At 41.5% G+C, this 24,714-nt stretch overlaps 1 protein-coding gene across 4 annotated transcripts in view; it reads left to right on the forward strand.

The window, feature by feature from the left end:
• The first annotated feature begins 1,297 nt into the window (after positions 1–1,297).
• Positions 1,298–24,714, forward strand: part of PINX1 (PIN2 (TERF1) interacting telomerase inhibitor 1) — an 82,360-nt gene continuing 58,943 nt past the window's right edge. For 3 of the 4 annotated variants that reach the window (XM_036888961.2, XM_057505015.1, XM_057504995.1), the window contains exons 1-6: positions 1,298–1,451; positions 6,437–6,546; positions 8,240–8,332; positions 9,806–9,884; positions 16,085–16,177; positions 21,999–22,075. In XM_036888961.2, the coding sequence (XP_036744856.2) occupies positions 1,433–1,451; positions 6,437–6,546; positions 8,240–8,332; positions 9,806–9,884; positions 16,085–16,177; positions 21,999–22,075 (471 nt within the window). In that variant the 5' untranslated portion in view covers positions 1,298–1,432. Of the gene's footprint in view, positions 1,452–3,616; positions 4,810–6,436; positions 6,547–8,239; positions 8,333–9,805; positions 9,885–16,084; positions 16,178–21,998; positions 22,076–24,714 lie in introns of those variants that run through there. The other variant, XM_036888962.2, reaches the window with a different exon arrangement.

The raw sequence follows: 24,714 nt of genomic DNA on the forward strand, positions 1-24,714 counted from the left end.
ATTGAAAAACCCCCAACTCTACTTGAATTATACTCGCATCTTGTTGTGCAAAGTCTCCCCTTCTATCTCCTTCTGAAGAGGAAGGGCCTTGGGCGTTTCGGGAGGAATTTTAGAGCTGCAGTAGGAATGGAAAATCTGCTGTGTCTTGCCCTGTGCTTGGAAATGATACATTAATGTAACCCAGTGAAAGGGAGACTTTGCACATCAGTACTCATACTGCTTGATCTCTAGCTGTTTTCAACAGTTTTCTTCTGCCACATTCTTTCAATATTTTCCCCTGATTTTCCTTCTACCTGCATGGTAGCTCCTTCTATCTCTTCCTGAGAGTCTCATTCTTCCCTACTGGCTATTAAACGTTCTTTGCCAGAATCTCAATAGCCCTCCTCCACTGACATAGGTACTTTGGTCCAAATTCACAAACATCTCTGGAGCCCCTGCCATGCTTGAATTGTTTTGTTAGGTGCTGGTACGGATACAGAGATGAATATGATAAAGGCAAAGTTCCCGAGTGCACGTTGTAATGGAGAGGAAAAAAATTAAAACCTTTGTCTTGCTGAAGACATCATGTTATTCAAAAGGAGGTGCTTCTCCTAGATTGAATTATCTACTTACTTTGGATCCCACAGACAGGTAGATAGCTATCCATCTATCTTAGTGGGCAGAGGAAGGACGTTAAGAAAAGAGGCCACCATAGGACAAAGTCTTCCCCTTTAGGAGAATTTTTCAAATGCTTTGGACACGCTGTTTTAATAAAGCTGACCACCCTACAGACAGTTGTTCACACACTTCTCTTTTCCTCATTAGACTGTAAGTTACTTGAAGGCAGAATTCATATTCTAATCTTAAAAATAAAACTGTCGGTTATTTTACCAGCAAAAATGTTTTTTTAGGCCTAACAGAGAATTGTGACTCAGGACATACAAGCTGCAAAAAATCCATTGGCAAGTCCAGAGAACAATGGAGAGGAACACTATTTTATGGAGAAGAAGGAAGTTAGTGAGGTTTCCCTTTGTTAATTTTCTCATCTTATTTCCAGAAAACACCAAGCTTGGCATTTAAGAGTTAAATGATGAGGATAACCTCAGGATTGGTACCCCTACTGAGGTCCTGCTCTGGGGCACTCTTACAAAGACTGTACAGATACCCCATCGTTTAGTACAGGAACTTCCGCAAGCGAATGAACCCACACGCTTCTCTCTACCAGTGACCCGCGACCTCCCCCGCTGGGGTTCTCCAATCCCTCACCGCCCACATTTCCATGTCCAGCTCCCAGGCCATCCCCCAGGCTCCCTGGCCGCCACGTGGTGGAGGGGCGCGTCGCTCCTCATGACGTCACCAGCGCGCGCCTCCGCCGCTGCCGTCTACCCAGCGTGAGAGTCTGTTGGTTCCAGCTTGTTCCCGGGCCGGCCCGCGGCGTCGTAGGCTCGGCGACATGTCGATGCTGGCCGAGCGTGAGTGCTGGGCACGGAGGCCGGACCGGGGTGCGAGGGCGACGGTTCCAGGGGTCCCGTCGGCCGGGCCGACCGGTGCAGGGGGCGGGTCCCAGGCGCGCGGTGGGCCGGGGAAGCCGGGTTCGGCTCCCGCTGCGGGCCGCGGAGATTTCCCAGCGCGGCCTGGCCCGGGAGTGGTTACCGGTGCGCCAGCGAGAGGCCGCGAGTGGCCCCGGGGACGTGTCCTCACGCTCATGCGGGGCACGCGCGCGGCCTTCGGGTGCGCGTCAGAGCGCGGGGCCTCCGCCAGCTCTGGATGGCAGGAGCCTCCTAGGGCAGTGGCATCCCGTTCTCGAAGATTCCTGAACCCAGGGAAGGAAAAGCAGAGGGGTTAGAAGCATCCGACACAGCAAGTCAGCCTGTTTTAGGGGACGATGCAGGGCTAAATGAGTGCTTCTAAGTAAGACTGTGGCGGTTTTTACTTCGTTAGTTGGAATTATTAACACTTTTCCGTGACAGGAGTGTTGGCCGCACAGCCCCCTCCTGCCTGTTTGCCTTTGACACTTTCTGTCACTGTGGAGTAAAGTTCATGATTCGCTCCCCCCGGAGGGAGAGGCCCCGTAACTTCCGAGCGGTACTTGGAGCTGAGGCTGCCTGCCACCAGATGGCAGTCGCGCTTCGGTCATGAAAAGCCGGCGCATAACTTTTTAGAAGCGCGTGGTGAGCAATGAACAGAACAGCTGCTTTAGCAGACCCACAGCAACTACTTGGGGATGTGAAAGATGTGCCGCCAGCATCCTCTTATCTAAGTGGGTGGAGGAACGGGAGCACAAAACGAAATAGATAAAGGCACCATATCAATTTTACAGGGAGCTGAAATTGAGGTTCAGAAAAAAATAATTTGCCCCAAGTCACTGAGCTAAAAAGTGACGAAATTCATCTAGTTATCCCTATGTCTTTACGAGCTTGTCACTAGGGGAAGCAGTTTTCTGTTACTTTTAAATAGGAACTTAAAGAAAATAATATAGATGGTGACCCTGTCTGTGGGCTCTATTTCTTCATCTATGAAACCACCTCCTAAAATCTTTTCTGGTTTTAATTCGCGTGTGCTTAATTCTGCATGTATTTGGGAACACTGGCTCTGCTATTCATTTATGTCTCTTTCCATATTTTGTAGGGCTATTAAAAATTTCTCTTTTTATCTTCATCACTAGGTTGGCATAAAAAAAATCAATGCGGTGATGAACGTGAAAATAGTTGAGAGTATGAAGTGGTATACAAATGTGAAATGCTGTTCGTAGACATCAGTAATTCAAATTGCATTATTTCAAGGGAAAACTTTCAATTTTCCTTTCCTCTCAAGAGCCCAAATTTTCAAATTTTTCTCCTGATAATATATACTACTTAGTGTTGTCTTTTTAAATAATTTGCTATATTAATGTCTATGACGTCACTTGTGATTAGATATTTAGGACTGGTATTCTTATTTTAGAGATGAGGAAATGGAAGCATAGAGAAGTCCCAGTCCCAGAATTTCACTACCCTGCAATTATTTGCTCTGGTAGTTTGTAAAATTGAGATAATACTTTAGGTACAGTTTTGTAACTTACTTTTTTTCTTTTTAGAATTAGTGAACATTTTCACTTGAGTATGCTAGTTCCTTTGTTTTTTCTTGCCATATGGACTGTATTTTGTTGTTTTTTTTTATCTTCATCACAAGCACTTATCCTAATTCTTAAATCTAGTTTTCTTTGTGTTTCTGAAACATTCTTTATACTGTATTTCTCTAATTTTCAAATGTTATTTTATTGGGTCTCCCCTTTTTAAGACAAGAAATCTAGCTTAAGCAGCCTCCCCTATGTAAAGCAAGAATTTCATTTCTTACTCTCACTTCCCCGTCTCTATGTAATTTGGAATCTTAGACCCAGATTTCTATCAAGATACTACTTTTTTCATAGACTTTACTTTTCAGTAGCAATTTTCAACACTTGGCAGTCATTACATTTTATAATTAAATCACAACACTATAGTTGATGGATTTTTAATGCTTTTTGCCCTAAGGTTTTGCACTGCAGTTTCCTTCATCTTGAATATGTCTTGAATCAATTTTTAATGAGAAACCTGATACATGGGTGATATATTTTGAGCTCTTAAATATCTGAAAATGTCTTTAAAAAAAAAAGACAAAACTTCTGTACCTGGTTCTTGAGACTCTTCAGACATCTTAGGCATAGAGTGATTGAAAAGTGAAGTCTTTTACAGCTGTTGTGTGGAGGCTGTATTGGGATTACCCCCAGAAGTATCCTGATGGAACTATTTACAGTTATATCTCCAAACAGGAGGAGTCCCTCCAATTAGAGGATGGTCAAACACATCATCCCAAATGGTGATTCTGCAGATTCAGGGCCTCTACCCTGAGGCCCAGGTTGTCCCTTATACTGCTGTTTCACATAGTGTCAGGCATCCCCCAAATGATCCCTAGATTCAGTGATTTGCTAGGATTCAGGATATGGGACTGAGCATGTAGTTGTAACTCATGGCTAAGATTTATTACAGCTAAAGGATACAGACAAATTCAGCCAAGGGGAAAGATGCTTGGAACGGAATTCCAGGGGAAATCCAGCACAGGCTTCCAGAGTCCTCTCTTAGTGGAGTCACATAGGACACACTCAGTTACACCAGTATACATTGTGACAACACTTGTGAACTATTGCCAACCAGGGAAGCTTGTTAAGGACTTGGTGCAGGCTCGTAGGCAGGCTCTACCTGGTGTGGACCAAAATTCCAGACTCCTAGAGGGAAAGCAGGTACTCAGGGTAAAACATCGTTTGTATAAACGGTTAGGCATAGTCAGCCACTCTTACCAGGAATGGTGGGAACCCTCCTGAAATCCAAGTCCCCATTTGGTGGCAAACCTAAGCAAGCTTTTCAAAGGATAGCAATCAGGCCTTTTCTGCACATGGAGTTATTAAAGCAGACATGTGAGCACAGAACAGACTACGGAATAAGAACAAAGCCCGTGTCAAAGTTGATCCAATCTGAACAGACCAGAGACAGTCTTTTCCTGGCCAGAATTTCCCAAACCTGGAAACTTCTAACACTAGTGCCAAAAAATGTTCCAGGGAATGAGGTACTGATCGAATCAGTTTGGAAAACACAGCATTCCTGCTGCATCTCTAAGAGGATCAAGGATCTACATACCTGCATATCGACAGTTCGGGCAAGTCTGTCATATGAAGCACTTCCATTGTGTTTGCCTAGTGTCACTCTTGTTTACTTTAATGCGAGCCTCTCTGCCGTTTAACATACTCTTTTGGGAAACACTCTCCTGTCATTTCTGTGGGAAGAGGAACAGAGCTGGCTGCATCCAGCTCCTTGGGTAAGCATCGCAGTCTGCCGTAGGTAGTGTGTGGCACACAGCACCCGCTGTAGAAGCTGGGCTGTCACCCTCAAAAATGGTTCCTTCAGGCAAGCCCCAGCCAGAGTCCCCTGGCTGCTAGCACTACCCTTTGGAGACACACACCAGTAAGCAGCCTCACAGAGGGAACACTGGTGAATACGGTTCATCGCTGGCATGTTCCCTCGTAGTGTGGCATTTTGGGGTCAGCTTTTTCCTGCAAAGCTATCAATTTGAGCTCAGCTTGTTTTGCTTAATAAGTGACCTCTTTCTGCCTGTGTGCTGGTAAAAGGTTTACTTTGCTAGGATGTGTGTAGTTATGGGTCTCTGTTGATTTTATATGCAGTATAGGGAGCCTCTTTGACTGGAAGTTATTTTTTAAATTATGTCAAGAGACTGCCAAGGCAGGAGGTTGCTGTTGCCAGTGAACGCTGCGCTTCGATTGGTGCGGTAGGTGAATGGTGGCGCTTGACCTCGAAATTTCTCACTTGGCTGTGGTTTACGTTTGAATTTTGTGTTCTTGTTTGGTGAACTTTTGAGCTTCTTTATCTCTGGCATGCTTTTCCTTAAAACTACAGTGATAAGTTCCTAATAGTCAGTTAGTCATTAAAAAAAAGACTTGCTTTGAAAAGAGTCAAAACAGTTCCCTTAATTCAATTTCCTTCCTTCCTTCCCTCCTTCCTCCCTCCCTTCCTTCCCTCGCTCCCTCTGTCTTATTCATTCACATATTTACTGAGTGCCTGCTATGGGCAAGTGGGTTTTACTTCTTGCAGTGAAGCATAAGAAAGAATAAGACACAAATATGAGCCATAAGGAGATTATGGTCTAATAGGAAACACATGGATATGAATAGCCATGATATAGAAGAATGTTAATTAAATGTCCAAAAAGAAGCAGATTATTTATTCTAGAAGTTGAGAGAAGGGGCCATACGGCTTCAGGGCATTTCAGTGACAAGGAATGGTGTCATTGTATCTGTAAGTCATGTGTGTGACTCGACTCTCCAAGATCATAATGACCTTTGAATATTGTGAATTAAGAATTGACATCGGTAGGATCTTGGTTTGTATAGAGCCTGTGGTTTTGCTTGGGGACATTAAGCACATTTCTTTCTCTAAGCCTCAGATTTTTCTCATATGGGAAGTGGAGATGAGAGTATCTACCCTTATTGGATCATTGTGAGAGCTGAGTCTGATGTATGGATGGCATTTGACAGAATGTGTGGCAACAGCAGCTACAATGGCTGCTTCTGCTGGTGGTGATGTCACTGGTGTCTGCAGGCGTTTCAAGTCACTGCCTCTAGCGGAATGGGGGAGGCCCCACTGATGGTCTGTCATGTATTTCAGTTTGTCACATTTAGAGGTGACATTTTAATTTTTACTTTGATCAAGCCAATTTGTATTTTGAAATTATACAGTAATTGGCAGAAAACAGGATAAACGATCCAATCTGATGACATTTCATGGGATGCTGAATCTCCATCTGTACCTAATAAAACAGTGTGTGCCATTTTAGGCAGGTGTTTGTGTGTATTAGGTCCATGTGTATTTGCGTGGTATTTTCCAGGCTTAACAGCTAAATTGCTGATGAGATACTTTGTCATTTACAGGCCGACGGAAGCAGAAGTGGGCTGTGGATCCAAGAAACACCGCATGGAGTAATGATGATTCCAAGTTCGGCCAGAGGATGCTTGAGAAGATGGGGTGGTCTAAGGGAAAGGTATTCAAAGAGGAGCAAAAGATGTCAGAGCCATGCAAAGACAGCACAAACCAGGAGACTGCATCTCTCTTAGGAAACTGGGCGAAATTATTTTGTAGATTGATAAGTGATTTTGAAGAAATACCTAACCTATAGTGACCTTGTGATGATAAAGTTAGAACTGAACATAAATGTCGACTCTATCATTTGAACTGCCATGATTGGCATCTTTCATAGTGCCTTTTAACTAGTTTGCACTTGTAATCATACTTAACCGTCAGCATTTTGTATTGCTAAAAAGTAATATTTTATTCCACTTTATAGCCAGACTACACATTTTCTCCTTTTCGTTAGATTCAATTTATTCCTGACTCAAGAAGGACTTCTGCTGGTAGCTCTACTCTTAAGTGGTTCTTGTCAAGAGCTTTATGATTTTGTTGCCAAATCCAAGGGATCCTTTTTTTGTTACCAGGCTGCTTAACCGCTTAGCAGCACTGGGCATAATTGACTCCTCCTGGAAGTACTTCTTTCCATCTTGGCTGCCTTTTTTTTTCTGCCTCTCTCCTGATTTTTCCTTCTACCTCATTGGCCATTCCTAAATTTATTGCCGGCTCTTCCTCCTCCAGACTTTTGCGGTCCTCAGGGTTCAGCCCCAGGCCCTCTGTTGTGCTCCCCCCAGGTGAGCTCATTCATTCCATACCATGCTTTGAGTCTGAATTATCTAGTCCAGATCTGTCTTCTTGAGCAAGTTTGTAAATTCATCAGCCTGTTTGACATTTCCACTTGAGTAAGCATCTCAGGTTTATGGTTTTTATTTTAAAACTTTGGGTCCCCTGAATCTTTTCCATCTCCAGTTCTCCCCATTTTTGCAAATGGTGCCCCGTCTACTGTCTTACCTGGTCTAAAACCTGTGAGTCGTGCTCGGTTGCTCCACCTCTGACAGTCCCCTGCATCCCCAGGCATTTTTCCTCTTTGCCCAGGACACTAGCCCGGGCCAACCACATGTGTTGCTTAGCCTGATCACTGCAATAGCCTCTCAACTTCTTCTTTACATCCCTTCTTTTCCTTCTCTGGGCCATTTGCCATACCACAGCCAGAATGATCTTCTAAATTATAGACATTAGATCATGTTATTTCCTTGCTTAAACAATTAAGTCCAAATTCACACCATGATTTCCAAGGTCCTGTGTGGTCTAGCCTCTTCTTGTCATCTTCTTTTCCCTTTATTCATGTGCTGGAGCCACCCCAGGTGCCTCTTTAGGCTCTCCAGTACACCAAGCTCTCTGGGACACTTTACAAATGAGTGTCAATTGATGCAGGGGATTTGGGGTCTCCCAGCTCCTCTCTCAGTGTTGTTTTGTAAAATGATCTAATGGAAAGAGCCATAGACCCATAATTCCTCCAGTGGGCTTCTAGTAGTTCTGAGGTGGCACTCTGCTTTTGAGTGTCAGAAAAAGGCATGTTCTCCTTTGTGTTTCCATGGACCTCGATGTGGGTCTCAGTTTGAAGAATTGGCATTCGTTCTTGCAGGTGCTCCCCTGCTACCACAGACGTGCCTTGAAGGAATCCATTGGTCTGTGTCCTCTTTGAGGGCAAGGATAGTGTCTCACTCCTAGGTGTTTAGTGATTAATCGAATGGTTGATGAAGGAAAAAGAGGTAGTGTCTCTTTACACATATAAAAATGCTGACTCTCTTTATGTTTGATCTCCACAGGGTTTAGGGGCTCAGGAGCAAGGAGCCACGGATCACATTAAAGTGCAAGTTAAAAATAACCACCTGGGACTTGGAGCTACAATCAATAATGAAGTGAGCAATGGTGTCTGCTGGGGGTTTTCGTTGCGTAATTGACTTTTTTGTGAAATATAAACATTTTAACCCAATGAAATTGATTGGTCAGTTATCAACTATTCAAGTATACATCCTCCGAGATTGGTTAACTAAAGAGCTCATAACTAAGCTGGCTGTTCAGCTAGTAACATGCCCTCACCTTGCCTTGCTGTCCTGCTGGGATTCTTTAGTTGCTGATGTCTAAGAGATCCAAACTAGTTTTATTGCTAAACTTTGCTGAAAGTATTCTTTTTATAGAAATGTTCATTTCAGGAGAGAAAGGACTTTTTCATCTTTACCTGTGTTCTAATATTAGCTTACATTATTAACATCTGGTGGCTTTTAGTTTCAGAAAGAAACCAAAGGATTCTTCTGCAGGTAGTTTTTTCCTGTCTCGCTGCCTGTTTCTGGCTGTTGGAATAGCAGGTGGATTTATTCACATTTGCTCTTAAATACTGACATTTGGGAAATACTACACTAATGAAAATCAGTGTCCTGTCATGCTTTTCATTTTCAGTATTCTGATTTGCTTTGGAAAGTAAGTGGAAAGCTTTGTTCTTAAATTTTTATAGCCAACAGAATCTGTAGAAAATCTGCAAAATGACTTTAGATAAACGGAATGATTTTTTGAGTTCAGTGTGCTGATAATATACTAGAGCAGCTAAATATTTCTGGACTGGCAGCAAAAATTTTAAACCACTGAAGGAAGAGTTCATAGAGGTTAATTGTGAAGGAAGTTGTAGAGAGAGAGACACCAATACACTTAATTTTTTAGGAAAAGCATTTCCCAGTAAGCCTATTTAATATGCCTAACCTTAAACATTGTTTAACGAGTGTGTGTGAAGTGAAATCCTGCATTGATACCTTGCTCCCCACCGATTTAGATTGTCTTAGAGATGTTCATTCTCTTTTAAAGCCAAATTTTCTTTGTTATGATGAAATTATTAGCTGGCCACCTCACACGTGGGGGCAGTTGACTCGGAAAACATGGAGTCTTCCTACTCCCTTTGTTGTTGTTTTGTAAAAGATGCAAGCAAATAGAACTGGGCAAAGTATTTTAAACTTAAATGAGCACAGAAGAGAGCCCCCAAGTCTATCACTTCATTTTCTCCTTTGATCTATGTAATTTTCTCTTAGAAAAAAATAATTTGCTTTATTTTAATATTTAGCACATAGGTTTGCCTGTTGATTATTTAACTCTAAGTTGACTATTGGTAAGTTGTCCACATTTGAAATCAGGACTAAGCATCCCAGAAGTCCATTTTTAATATTGATACAGGTAAATAGCATTTCAAATTTATATTTTCTTAATTCAAATTTATAAAGTAATATTTTGAGAAACACTTAAAATTTCACAGCCACCAGATTTCCTTGATTTCCAAGATATATTTTATCTCAACCAGTGTAGGAAAACTACAAGCTGCCTCTAATTGATTTTTTTGGTGTTTTCAGGACAACTGGATTGCTCATCAAGATGACTTTAACAAGCTTCTGGCTGAACTGAATACCTGTCATGGACAGGAAACAGCAGGTATGGAAACATTTGCTTTGTTATCCACTAGGTCTGTAGGAGACATAATCTCTTCATTTAAAATATTTTTACCAACTGATTTTACTGTAAGCATATGTCTGAACGTTTATTGAAACTATTACAAATAGTCATTTTTGTTTACATTTTAATGGTGCTTTCGCTGTGTGAATCTTTAATCATAAGCCAACACTTTTTTCCATTAAGAGTTTGAGAATGCAAGAAAAATCCATTCAGTTTACAACCTCAAATAGTAAAGTAATCTCTCCAGGGATCCCTGAGTGTGGTGAGCAGTATGTATTTAAGATACAAAGCAAGAAATCTCATTGAGTGTGACCATGAACCAGCAGTCAGCAAAGGCTTAGTAGAAAAGCCTCTTTGTGTTGATTCTACCTAGTGAAATTTGTTTTACCTTTTAATGTATGTAAGAGATTCAGATTATCAGGTAGAGTAAAATTTGTTGCAAGAGGCTCAGTATTGGAAATTGTATTCCTAAGCTGTAGGAACTAGAAATGAAATAATTGAATGTTGGATTTTCCACATTAAATTCACACATAATTCACAGGGAAGGGAATGGATGGTATAGTCCTTAAACTTGTGGGCCTTTGATTTTAGAGTTAAAGGATGTTTTTGTCACATGGCTATTTGGAAAGCAAGGGTATAACTTCAGATAATTCTGTTGGCTATTCATTGAAGATATATAGACTGTCAGCTCTTCTGCAGACTTTTTCAAAAATTGTGGTAAAATACACATAATGTATAATTTACCATCTTAACCAGTTTTAAATGTACAGTTCAATGCTGCTAAGTGCATTCTCACTTGTGCAGCCATCACCGTCTGTCCACACAACTCTTCATCTTCCCTAGCTGAAACTCTCTCCCAATTAAATACCAGCTCTCCTTTCCTCTCCCTCAAGCCTTCTAGCAAAACCTGCTTCTACTTTCTGTCTGAATTTGCCGACTCTAGGTACCTTATGTAAGTGAAATCATACAGTATTTGTCCTTTAGTAGCTAACATTAAGTCCTCAAGGTTCATCTATGTGGTACTGTCTAGAACTGGTTATAAAACAAATCTACAGATTCAAAACAGATCTAACAACTCATACATGCGCACAAAAGACAGAGAAGATTCTTAATGCAGCCAGAGAAAATATACTGATTATCTTCAAAGAAGTAACAGTTATAAATTAAAGCAGTGTTCTTAACAGTAAGAGCCGAAAGACATTGGAGTAATATATTGAGAGAAATATACCTGTCAACCTAGATTTTATATTCAGCAAATATATCTTTCAAGAAAGTAGATGAAATGAATTTTCAAAGTTGACCACCAGTAAGCCCTCAATAAAGGAGATTTTAAAGGATGTATTTTTAGTCTGAAGGAAAGCTACTTGTAACATTATCTGCATTATCACTGAACTGCAGTAACCCAAATGTCCGCCAGCAATAGACTGGATAAGTAAACTGCCTTGTTTCTAAGTGCAGGTAAATGAAGTACAGTTATATGCAGAACATAGAGCAGGGATCAGCAAACCTTTTTGGTAAAGGGCCGGATAGAAATATTCCGCAAACTATAGGGTCTGTGTCATTACAACTCAACGTGGCTATTGGAGTGTGGAGGTGAGTAAAATTGCAGTATTTCTAGGATCCCTCACCTGGATTTAGGCCATTTCCATATTAACAGATGTTTCTTCCCACAGCCCCCAGGGACAGGGGGTGGAGAGAAGCTGTTCTCTCCACCCCCTGTTGTGCAGTTGGTTTGGCACCTGTCAGTCACTCGGGCTCCGCTTGCGGGGTTTCCCCCGGAAGGGGCGGGTGGGGGGAGGCGAGCACGGGCCAGATTGGGGAAAAAACCGGTAGTGAGAGTGACTGCCAGAGAGGAATGAATGGAACCAGGCCCCTTATAAGCAATAAAGCGCTTCTGCCTTCTAACCCTTCCCTTGACTGATTTCTGCTTCACCGGTTTCAGTGGTTTATTAGCCCTCAGCTGGGAGCACGCTCCCCCCAGAGCTACAGGAGCAACAATAAACTGTATATATCCACATGAATGTGGCTATATTCCCTATAAACTTTATTTACAAAGACAGGTGGTAGGCCAGATTTGGCCCATAGGCAGTAGTTTGTCCCCTTGTGTAGAAGAATGTCATTAACTTTATGTTGACTGAAAGGGACACAGATAACGTCCATATGATTACATATGTATGAAACTTCAAATGGCAGGCAAAAATCTGATATTTAGGTCCCATACTTTAGGTGATAAAGTTATTTTAAAACACAAGGAAGTGGTTACTGTGAAAGTCAAAACAGTGATTACTTTTGGGGAGAGAATGGGGTTTGGGATGGAGATGGGGCTCATGGAGAACTTGGGGGTTGATGTTCTGTTTCCCGACCTGGTTGGCAGTAGTTATGAGCACTGTGGTTCTGACAGGTCCACTTTGTCCTGTGTGCTGGTGGCTGAGGCTGAGCTCAGTGTGGTCGGGCCTTCCTGGTGTATATCTGGAAGTGCAGTCAGTGTGAAATGCTTACCGCGACCCAGGGAATCCCGTATTATTTGTCAGGAAGGTAGTGAGTGAATAACAGATTCCAAGTGGTGGTGCTTTGGCCTCACACAGCCCGGTCCATTGGTTCATCTGTGCAGGCTGAGTCTTTTCTGCTTCAGACATGTCAGTATCTTAATCATTGGCTGCTGGAGAATTACTAAGCTGTAGGTGAAGTTCCGCCGTCGCACCACCAGAGGGTGCCAGTATCCCTGCGACATTGATGTTGGGCGGGCCCTGGGCTTCCTGTCTAGCTTAGTACCGTCAAAACCAGGCCTTGCTAACTGCCAGTTCCAGTATTGGACAGCCTTTAGAATATTCCTTTAAGGGAAAACCTGCCCAAGGAATGGACCTAGAGAGCTATTAGATTATTTTTCTTCCATGTCATCTTTGGTAAATACCTTATCTTCATGCAAGTGAATTTTTAGTCATATTACTTGTATTATAGGTGAAAAGTAGATGACACAGTAACCTAGTAAATGTATTTTTCTACTGTAATCACATTTTTGATTTCATAAGATTGCTTACCAAATTCACAGTTTGCCATTTAACTAAGCAGAGATTCCATCCTGTCCTCTTCATAGAATTTTGCAAAGATTCTAGAAATAACTCTTATTCCCTTATGGGATACAAAAATCAGTAATTCTTAAAAATTTATTTTAAAAAATTATCCTATTTTAATTAGTTGCTCTGTACCCGACTCAGCTTAGCCTTTGCTTTAACCTCTTCTCTCTTTTTGGTTTAACCATGACTTAACTTCATGGTTTTAAGAAATGTTTGTTACTTACATCATATATTTTACCTCTTGTGATTTTAAATATTTTGAGAAATAAACTGGGGTGCTGATACTCTTTTGACTACAAAGATGTGTTTAGGACAGGGATCTTTAATTTGTTTACATATCCCCTAAGGAAATTTAAAAACAGTGTACCCTGTCTCACATTTTTAGATCTACATCTATAATGTTTTTAGTAAGAGCTTTAAGTAGTTACTCGAGTAGCTTTAAATTGGGAAATACTGGCATTTTAAAATAAAACCATTACATCAGTCCCATATGTATCCCATGGATGATAAATATCAGAGCAATTTGATACCTGTCATCATCTATTTAGAAATATACAAGCAAGTCTTTTTTTCAGTAGTCAAAAATATTATTTCATTGTTCCTTTTCCTCTGTAGTATTTCCATTGCATATATCTCATAGTCTTTTTTGTTAGTATACTTTTTATTGCTTAAACTTTGAAAATATTCATTACCCTACATATTTCTCTGCCACAAAACGAATACATACAAATTTTTGGTTTATTTCTAGTAACCCCCAGTGTAAATATTTTTCCCATGGATTAAGTTGTTATAATTGGTAGATTACACTAAATAAAACTAGGAAATATATTATAAATTTTGCTAAGTAATTCTTAGAACAGTAAGATATTTTTAGAAGTGCATCTCTTGATGAGATAGCCTGGCATGGGAGGGGGCAGCTTTGTGGTCTGATGAGAGGGTGCTCATCCGGCACGAGGGCTTTGGCTTGTCCGTATTCATTCCTGATAAGAGGAGAGTTGTGCCTCTCTTTAGTAAAGTGGGAGTAGGACACATGCAAGGAATGGAGGAGCCCAGATTGGTGCAGAGCAGTTTCAGGACAAAGCGCATATGGGCAAGGAGATGGAAACCAGTTCCCCTCAAACCCTCCCTGCTCTGGGGTGCTTTGGGAAGCCTGTGTACTCGGAGCATAGAGCAACTTCCTGGGTGGTGGTTTACATGCGACAACAGCCATTATGGACACTGTACAGTGGTGAAGAATGTGGATTCTCACTCACAACTGCCTGGGTTTGAATCCCATCATAGTTACCTCCTGGATGTGCCTTATTTGGCCCCTGTGTGCTTCAGTGTCCTTCTGTGGAGGAAGTTTAATAAATGTAGCACATGCCATATAGGGTGGTTGTCAATGAAATATAAGAATGCACAGAAAGCTGCAAGCCCAGCACTTAGTACTTAGTAACCCTTCAGTTGACAGTGGCCACTTTGAGCTCATAACCTGCTAGGTGATTGTGTTTGGAACATCAAAATTGAGAATATGTGCCATGTGAAATGTTTGGCCTCAAAAGGAGGAGAAAATTTGACTGGCAGGATGTCTTTGAAAAGAATCCCAAGCTATTCTTTGGAAGTGACTGCAGAAGAGTAGGTTTCAGGTCGTGGATATAATCAACCCATGCTGGGCATTGTCTGAAAGCTTGAAACAGGGGTCTTTACATTGCTGAGAGCCTTGCTATTTAATTCACATTTTGCTTTGGAAATTTCTAATTCCTGGAAGGGATTACAGTTAGCTAACATATTCAACGGATATGTGCTTATTTTGCTCCAGATTAAGGGGAAAATGTCCTTTTTACTCTTTTCTCTAATTTCATATGTGTATTGCCTTATGACATCACCAGAGGAGAATTCAGCCTCTCTTCTACCTTCTCTGCTGTTGCCGTGGTACTCTGCTACCTGGCCCTGCCAAGCAGACAAAGGGGAAGGAGTGTGGGCGGTGAGTTACTAGCCTACCATTGACTTTAACCCCAACTCTGTTTGCTCTGATATTTCAGACAAGGGATGACTTTCTGGCTCACATTTTCCCTTTTGTCAGAGGAATAACCACATGAGTTTATTCCTCAGTGACTTGTTCCTGTTGCTTTTGCCCTTGAAGGTGAGCCTCCGGTGCAGCTGGTAATGGAGGCAGCTCTGCTCCTCACACTCTACATGATCATCATCTCTGATCATTGTTCAACCTGTCTTACCTTTATTCATTTCTCAAAAGAATTTTTTATTTTGAAATAATTATAGGAAATTGCAGAAATAGTACTACAAAGAGTTCTGAATACCATTTACACAGTCCCCCAATGGTGACACGTAGCATAGCTGACTGTTAACTAGACCACAGACCTCATTCAGTTCTCCCCACAGTCTTTAGCCTTCATTTATTTTTGGTATTTGTGTGTGTGTGTGTGTGTGTGTGTGTAGTTCTATGCAATTTTATCACATGTATAGATTCATGTAGCAGCATCGCAATTCAGATACAGGATTGTTTCTTTACCGCAAGAGTTGCCTCCACTGCCTCTTATATTGAAACCCACCTTCCACCCTGCCATCCTCCAACTCCCCACTTAAGTCCTGTCCCTTGGAAGCCATTCACCTGTTCTCTATCTCTACAGTTTTGTCGTGCTAAGAACGTTATGTAAGTGGAATCATATAGTGTGTAGATAGACCTATGTCATTGAGCGTAATGCTCTCGGGGTCCAGCCAGGTGGTTGTGAGAGCCGACTGCTCATTCCTCTTCATTGCGGTGGGGGGCTCCCGGTAGGTTCCACCTGGAGGAGCCGTTCACCCACTGAAAGAATTTGGGGTTATTCCCAGTGTTTTACTATTATGAATAAGGCTGTTTAGGTGTCTGTGAACACAAGTTCTCATTTCTCTTCCTGAGGAAGGAGTTCAGAAATTTCTTGTCAACAGCCTTGCCTGATTCTTAGTACACAGTTTAAGAAGAATATTTCTAATCATTTGATTAGAGTTCAATAGTAAGTGATAGGGCTCCTAAAGAATTTATTTAAATAACACCATGTCACTGTAAAGAGTAAATGAGAATGGATTACAGAGAGTTCAATGTACTGCTTTTCATTCCTTTTTTTAAAGACTCCTCAGACAACAAGGAAAAGAAGTCTTTCAGCCTAGAAGAAAAGTCCAAAGTCTCCAAAAACCGTGTTCATTATATGAAATTCACAAAAGGTAAAATCAAGTATTTCTTTGTCATTATAATCTGCATGTTCACACTGGGTTCTTAAGGCATTTTTAGCTTTTCACCAGCATTGCTGCTTGTTTCATGTACAAAATGGGGATGTATGGATGGCCTGACTGGCTTGGTCTAAAGCAGTGCTAGAGTTTCATTTACTGTGCATCACCTGGGGATCTTGTTCAAGTGCACATGCAGATTCATGGAGGTGGAGGTGGGGCTGCAGATTCAGTTTTAGACAAGCCCTTTGGCAAAGCCAAAAGCGGGAAGTCGACTTGCTGTTTAGAGGAGAACGACTTTATTTGGCTAAGTCAGAAGGTAATTTTAATTATTGCTCACCAGTTTTGGTTACATTTTCCTGTTTTTCAGAACTTAATGGCAGTGTTGAATAGCTCCTGGAATGTGCCAGTTTAGAGAAGTGTGCTCTATATCGAGGCCTCCAGTATGAGAAATTTCACTCCCAAGTTGACTCGTATTAATTGCCCACTGTTTCTGTTTCTTTGGGTGTTAACTTAGGCATTCCACGGTCCTTGCAAAGAAAGGGTTAGAAAACATTTGAGAACTGGGTGGCGAACCCTATCTTCCTGGTTAACCAGCCTGGTTCCTGGGACTGTCAGCTGTGCATGCAGCTGGCCTCTGTAACCACTAGGTGGCGGCCTTGAATTGGTGAGAAACAATTTCACTTGCCCTCATCTTCCCCATAGGTTTTCCCATAGAATAGTGTTACGCAGTGAGGGCGCTTTCCAGGCACAAAAGCCTACTTACCACATAATCTACTGAAGTATAAATAGGATGATAATTTTAAAAAATCTAGTCACCATTTGATGGTTCAAAGGGAGACTGAATGTACATTTTTTACCTCCATATGCCAGGCAAAGCACATTTCTCAGCCGTAGGTCTTGTTGGCATGCTCGGGAACCAGGCCCTGAGGCCTAGGAGCCTGACTGGCAGTGGGAGGTGGAGTTCCCTGCTCTGAACTGTTAATGGAGGTTCTCATTTGGGACCAGAACCCCAAAAGGTGGGCTGAGCTTAGTTTAAATGAGAGCCACGGCGGTGCTGAGTGAAGTCAGGCGCTGAGGAGCTTCGGGGATGTGTGCGTGGCCGTAAGGCCGGTCCTTCCCCTTCCCTCTCCCAGCAGGCATGGGTTGGTTCTCCCCACGGTGCCGCTCTTTCTCTCTCTCAGCCGGAGCCTTCCTCCTCCTTCTCCTGTATAGCTCCTGATCAGGGATTCTCTCCATTCCCAACCTGCGGCCGAGCAGAAGACAGTCCTTCAGAAGAGAGGCTCGGTGGTCACTGCAAGCTCAATCCCTAAATGGCCCTCTTTTCTCTATTAGCCCCTGTAGAAAAAAACAGAGATACGGCACAAGGGTGCTGAGCTGATTAATAAAATAAGAAGTGGCCTATAACTTTTGGATGCTATGGGAGCCTTTTAAGCTTTTACTTTTGCAAATAAAATCTAATTTTCCTTTAGTACCTGACAACATGCATGATTTCATTTGAAGTATTTGCTGAAGTTGAGTTAAACATCCTTAATCTACTTTAATCTACTTTAATGTAATGGATGCCGGGAGTAACTGCTTCTGTTTCTATTTAAGCCACTCCCTTGCCAGGCGACCCTGTCAACGTGCTTGGTGTATTGTGCTTTCATTGTGTCTCTTTTAAAATGAGGGTTGCTTAGCTACTAGCCTTGCTTGGGAAGGGTCATTGGTGTACAGGGGAGAAAGTTCAATGTATTTCGCCAGAAAGGTAGCAGAGGAGATTTGAGTGGGAAAATGGAGGAAATGCACGTTGGGACTAAGTAGAAAAGATGGGAGAAGGAAGCAGAAATATAGGTAGTGAGGAAAGTTTATTTAGCATTTCTCTTAATAATTCACAGTGAAAGTTATTTTAGAGTTCTTTTAAATACTTGAAGAAATCTTTTCTTGTAGAAATTTTGTCACTGAATATGAATGATAAACTCCAGGTTTTCCCTAAAGTGGACTGTCTTCAGTCCCAGGAAACCTGGGTTCTGGGCATCACTTAACCACTTCCCTTCTTCCAGACTCAGTTTCCTTTTTTGTAAAATCAGGAAAGATTGTTAAGTCATTATCGAGTTATATAAGAGGTCTGTTTTATGATTTATCAGAAGTGATCTGTTTTACGGAACTTCTCATTGTTCAGCATAATAGATAATAAAGTTAGCCCATGGTATGCTCATAATGAAAGTAACCAGCTCACTTATTTGATGGGGATGGTTCATGTTGTAATTCTGTCTGTCATCCAAGGAACTAAAACATGGGAGGGTGGCATTTTATACAGCTTGGTGTGAAGAGTAAAGATAAAAATTTCAATTTAGTGAGATTATAGTAGCAAATAGCATTATAAAATTTGTTGCTGCCTAAATATTGGCTATATCATTTTAAGTTTGATACAAAATAATTTGTTTCTCTAGTCCCAAGTTTATAATTTTAATTTGAAATAATTTATTATATAATTTAAAAAGTTAATTTCATCCATATTTGTTTAAAAGGCCGACTTCAGTGTAGTTTCTTTTAATTGGAAAACTACTTGGTGAGGCCATCTCTGCAGAGGAAAAAAAGTAGGGAAACTGTCACTTTGTACAAAAGCATTTTTGGAGTTTTAAAGCATTTTTGAAGTGAGCCATTGTCAGAAAGGCACTGCTCTTCTCCTCCCGTTGCACAGTGGGTAGATGGACAGTTGCATGGATTGGAGCTGTGTGGGTTCATCAAGGTAATTCACTCAGACCGGTCATTCCTGTGACAGGTTGTAATATTTTGCTTCTTTAAACAAGGAGGCTACATGCACGTGCCGTCTGGGTAGCCCTCTTGCTGGTCTGGAACAGCAGCCCGTAGATTCCTAGCCTGGCTGACTCTTCCCCACAGGGGTCTCTGCCAGGGGTGGGTGCTGTTGCCTCTTCTGAGTCTTATGACATTGAAAATAAATACAGGCTTTAAAAAAATTCTGACGATCTTATTATTGGTTGTGAGGTTCTCACTTATTTCACCCCCTGTACTGATTCTCTCAGGTTTTTCAGTTTTCTGACCTGACCCTTCAGGGAAGTTGCCCTCATCTTTTGTCCTATGCTTATTAAAAATACCATGTGTTTTCATTAAAAAAAAAAAAAAAATCAAAATACAACATAATTTCTTATTCTTCTTGATTGGGGAATACCAATGAATTTTCTAAGCAAGTGAAGCTGCCTGCATAAACCTTCCATGTCTTATTTCAACAAATATGTCTCTCAGACCTGCATTTCCTTGCCCTTGTCCCTTTACTTTGGGTAGAAACCTCAAGGAATTTTGAGCTTCCCTTACGGTGTGTACTACAGTTTTCTCCTTAGGACATCCTGGGTTCTAAATTTGACTTGTGTGCTTTAACTAGAGGGTTCAAATCTCTGTGATTTTTAAACTCTTATGTTTATTTTTAACAGTTTCCTTGCCTGCTGTGTTGACGTCTTGGTATTACAAGTGTGTTGGCTGTGGCTATAACATTCCTCCCTCCCAATTTGCTACCTTGATAGCCCTTGAAACCTGATAATCATGAGGTTTTAGAAAAACAGCTAAAGTGATTATAATAAAGTGCTCTTCTCTGAAAGCCTCCACTCATCCTTTCATGGGTGTTATTATGGCAGCTTGGCCCTGGGAGCGTGCCTCCTGGTTCTCAAAATGTTACGGCCAAGTGAAGACTGAGAGACTGATGAACCACCCAGGCAGACCCCGTATATCCTTTTCTGTTCAATTTTCTGTCATTTTCTCTAAGATCTAAGTTTGTCAACAGTATTTGCTGTGATTAAGCTTTCAAACACATTTTTAATATGTATATTTTATTCAGAGGTGGTCATAATTTTATAATGTTTATAAACCATTCAACCAGGGCCATTAACAAATAACTATCACGATATCACTTCCATCTTCACATTTTTATCTACTTTTAACTTCCTTTCCATTGGTGTCTGACTCTTACTTCTTCTCTGTCTTTTGTTTTCCAGATTAAATCCAGAGCAAGCCCTGTAACAATCTTGGTTTCTACATTTACTTAATTGAACTTTGCTAAAGGATAAAAATTTATGATATAAGAACCCGTCACCAAAACTTAGAAACTTTGTTGGGATAGCCTTCCATCTCTACCAGCTTGGCAGTTTTCCCTTTGATCTTTGTGTGTTCCTATTTTGGCACCCTGTTTCAGAATAATGATTTTGCACATATCTTCCCTTCCTTAATCCCTCAGCATTCCTTTTTTATCTAGTTTTATCCTAATGTGCATCTCTTTTAGGGCATCTTTTCCATTCCAGAAGATAGGGTAGGGGTAGACGGCCGATGCACATTCTGAACTAAGCACAGCTCCTTATTCTGAAATAGGAGCTGCTGCCCTGAACATGCTCCGCAGTGCAGAACGGGTCGTGCTGGTGGCAGAGTTAAGAAGAGATACTCGACCTCCTAAGAGCTTGTCCCCCTCTCCACACCGTGATCAGTTTCATGTCCTGGTTCTCTGATTCATTTTCTGAGTTCCTATCTGGGATATGCTTCACTTCGTTCTCAAGTACATTTCCTTTGGTATCTTTTGTCTGGGTTCTACTTATGAATCACTTAGAACCAGGAGGGCTTTGTTTCCGTCTTAGGAAGAAAGGAGAGCACAGCATGGAACACAGGGGTGCATGTCTTTCCCGATAGGGACAGGTGGTCCTGAGTGGACCACTGAATCTGGCACTGCTGCCTAGGAAACTTGGCTTTACATGACGTTGAAGGGTGTTCTGCTTTTTAATTTCATGGAGTCACTGAGCCAGATCATATTTGAATGCCCCAGTGATAGTCAGTGAACTAGAACCTTCTGGGTCATGATGTTACTTTGTCAAGTCAGTTTGCTGCAGGAAACCAAGAAGACAAGTGAGTCCATGGCAGTGGAAGTTGGGCTTCCAACTGCAAACAGAAATTCCTGTGTCTAACCCTGAGCCTCGCTCCCCCAGATCCTCAAGACATTAATGTAGTAGTTGTATTTTAAAATACATTTGCCATGAGCTTGACAAATGAGAATGAATTTGGTTGACTGCTCACAGAGTATTATTGGTAGAAGTGGAAATTCCAAAGAAGTGAATTTTAAATGAGCTGGTTTGTGGGTTTGAAATTAAGTTAAAGTGTTTAGTGTTTTTGAGAAGAATCATGGATCCTTTAGACACTGCTTTTCCCAAAAAACCATTTAATTTCCTGCTTTTATTATGTGTCCTTTTATTTCAAGGTGATGTAACAGTATAAACCATTTTAGAAAGAGAAATTGGAAACAACTTTCACTCTAATACAGTAATTTTTATTTGCATGTCTTTTAAAATTTTCATTTAATTACTGAGCTGCTATGTGTCAAATACAGTATGTTCTCATTTATGTGAATATATAGGGTTCTGAAACATTTTATCCTGCATTTCATAATCCTAAGTAGCTTGTGTCTCCTTGAAATAAATGAGGTCTGTTTTATAAATGGGGAGCCCCGTAAGCCCCGTCATACCCTGACAGCAGGCCAGTAGTAGAGCTGCTATAGGATTTAGTGTTCCTCTCAGTCTACTTGCTCTTCATGTTTCTGCCATTAAGATGTCAAGGGTTCTGGCTCTAAAATACTTATCTGAGTCTTAAGTGATTTTAAATTTAATTAATGTTACTTACTAATTAAAGAGTTGTAATCTCTGAAGAGGAAACAGAAAGTCAGTAGTTAACAGAGTTGTTTCTTTTCTAAAACCCATTTTGCGTTTAGGAGTTTCATAGTTTATATTTGTGCCTCTTATTTTAGAAGGAATGGTATTACTGAAAAGGCATTGTGTTGTTTTTCTAGGGAAGGATCTGTCATCTCGGAGCAAGACAGATCTTGACTGCATTTTTGGGAAAAGACAGAGTAAGAAGACTCCTGAGGTAAGTCACATATAGTTTATAATGTTCTGTTTGGACATTGTTTGATCTTCAGTCGTGTACAGAACTGTTTATATCTATTACTAATAGTACTTTTCAGAGAAAGTTACCAAAAAAAGCTTTAGAGACTCAAACAAAGGCTAAATGTAATCCTCTTAAAAATAAAAGTTGGTAGGTAATAAGTTTCATAAAGAATCTAAAGTCTATATGTTACTTGTTTGTTTTTTTCTTATGTGAGGACTAGACTAAATCAGGGAGGCATGCCTGCTGCTGATGTGACCACAGGGAAGAAAGTATCTCTCCCATTCCGTGAGAGGCGGAGGTGGCAGGCCGGGGTTTTGTTTGCTTTGCTCAGACCACACCACCCTACCTGGAATATGGCTTGTGGAGGAAGACTGTCATGTATGTACTGTAGTTCTGGTCTGTTAGTTTTAAAAGCATTTTGAAACAGGGTTGGATCAGCATCAAGACTCTGGAAGGGAGTTTTCCTCCCTTGTACCTTACTGTTTGTTTCAAAACTAGAAGGTAAGAATAAGGTGACTGAAGCCATAGTTCACAGTCCTAATTATTAAACTGGGCTATGTAATGTAGCACAAAATTTTTTGTGCTATTTCCAGCACTGTGTAAGAGACAGCCCTGGATGTAGAGTGGATGTTAAAACATAAGAATTTTTGAAGTATGGATTTCCGGAAATAGTAGGATAAAAATTTTAAATTGAGGTTGTCTGCAAAAATACGGAATATGTGGTTGCTTCAGCTATTAGTCTAACTAGTCTGGTATATCCTACTTCTGTTTCTTTATTGGTTCCTAGCCAAGGCCCTTGGTGACTGTAGAATAAAAATGACTCGTTTCATTTATTTTTGACATTTCTCCAGGCTGAAAGAAATTTTTCCAGGGTGGTAGCTATTTGTTACTTGGTATTATTTCCAAAGACTATAGAGTTACCAATTACTGGAAATTTTCTCTGGCAATTTCCTTTGCACATTGTGACTAAATTCCTATCTTGTACAACTTTTCTGGCCCTGTACCTGTAGCAGCGAAAGGAAAGGGAACCCTGGCCCCAAGGCTTGCTGAGGGGCCGGGCCACGGGTCTCTGAGTCATGTTGAGGCCAGTCATCAGGGTGGAGGCGTTCTGACATCAGGCACTGGTGGATGCTTCCTTCACAAGATGTGGCTGGGAGGAGCCTGGGTGATCAGGCAACCCTCCTTCTGGTGACACCTCTGCCCCCAGTGGTCCTGGGGGACCTGGATTAGGCCCTCTGCCTTGCTCACTAAGGACTTCACATCTGGCTTACTTCCATCTTCCTGAGCCACTCTGCTTTGACCATTCTCAGTAGCTTCAGTATCTCAGAGATACTCTGTCACCTCCGCTCTAACAAGCCCCTCCCATGGCTACATGCTGCACCTTTGCATCAGCCCAGAGCCCACCCTGGACCCCCAGTGCAAACCTGTTTATTGCAGTGCTCAGTCTTGGGTCCCCACTGCACTGGCTTCTCCCATCCTTGCAGTCTGGGATCACTTAATCCTCCCTGGCCATCCCACTGCCTGCAAGCCCACGTCTTCTCCAGCACTCTGACATTTTACAGTTGAGCAGATCAGGAACGGAAATACTATTTGTGGGCTTTGGTAGAACTTTGAAAGAACTTATGTAGTAAGCACAGGAAAGCTTTTTGTTAGAGGGGATTAGAGGGTTCTAGTCCTCTGGCAGACATCTGTTTGAGGACCTGCTGGTGCCAGGTGCAGCACTGCTTGCTGTCTCTTGGCTTTTTGGTAGTGCAGTCATTCATGAGCGTGCTAAAGTGAGCCTGTATGTGAAGAGCTTCAGAAACCATTCCCTAGGATGGGCCAGGAAAAATCTATTTTGGTACAATTGGTGTAGAGAAGACCACATTTGACAGAATACTGTTTTGTGCAAGATTTATATCCAGGCACATCTTAATCTCTCATTCTAGTTTAATGTTTTCTTCCAGTGATGCATTTAATCCTGTTGTTTGCAAGACAGGGTTTTATATCGGGGTGCAGCTCTTGATCTGTAGCAGTTTTTCTGGGTCACTTGCCTTTGAATCACCTAAGGAGCTTTTGAAAAAATGCTAATGCCAGGGTCCCACCCCAGACCAATTAAATCCAAATTTTGGGTTAGGGTCCAGGCAAAATTTTGAAAAAGAAGAAAAAAATTTTTGATTGAAAAAAAGCATACCCATGTGAGTCAGGAGATCATTCTAATGTGTAGTGAGGATTGAGGAATAAGTGAGAGCCGCCAGAGGAAGTCCTCATATGTGACTGTTGGCAGAGCTTCTGGCTTTAGGGTCACAAACATTATCTAGGACAGGGCTTCTCAAATCACAAGATGTTCACAGATCATCTGGGAATTTTGTTAAACCTGAGATTCTGGCTCATGGGGGAGTGGGTGAGACCCCAGATCCTGCGTTTCCCAGGAGCTCCCAGGGGACGCCCACGCCGCTGGTCACGCTGTGCTGCACATACCGCTCTGAGGACACTGGGCCTCTGCAGTGTTTTCCAGTTAACTTATAGCTTCATGGGTGTAGAAGATAGAATGTATTTAAATATAATCATATTTTAGGACACCAAATACAAAATCTTTCTGTAAAGCAGAGTCACTTTTAAATTTACATTTTACATAC

This window comes from Manis pentadactyla, chromosome 1, assembly GCF_030020395.1.
Source record: "Manis pentadactyla isolate mManPen7 chromosome 1, mManPen7.hap1, whole genome shotgun sequence".
Taxonomy (NCBI): Eukaryota; Metazoa; Chordata; class Mammalia; order Pholidota; family Manidae; genus Manis; species Manis pentadactyla.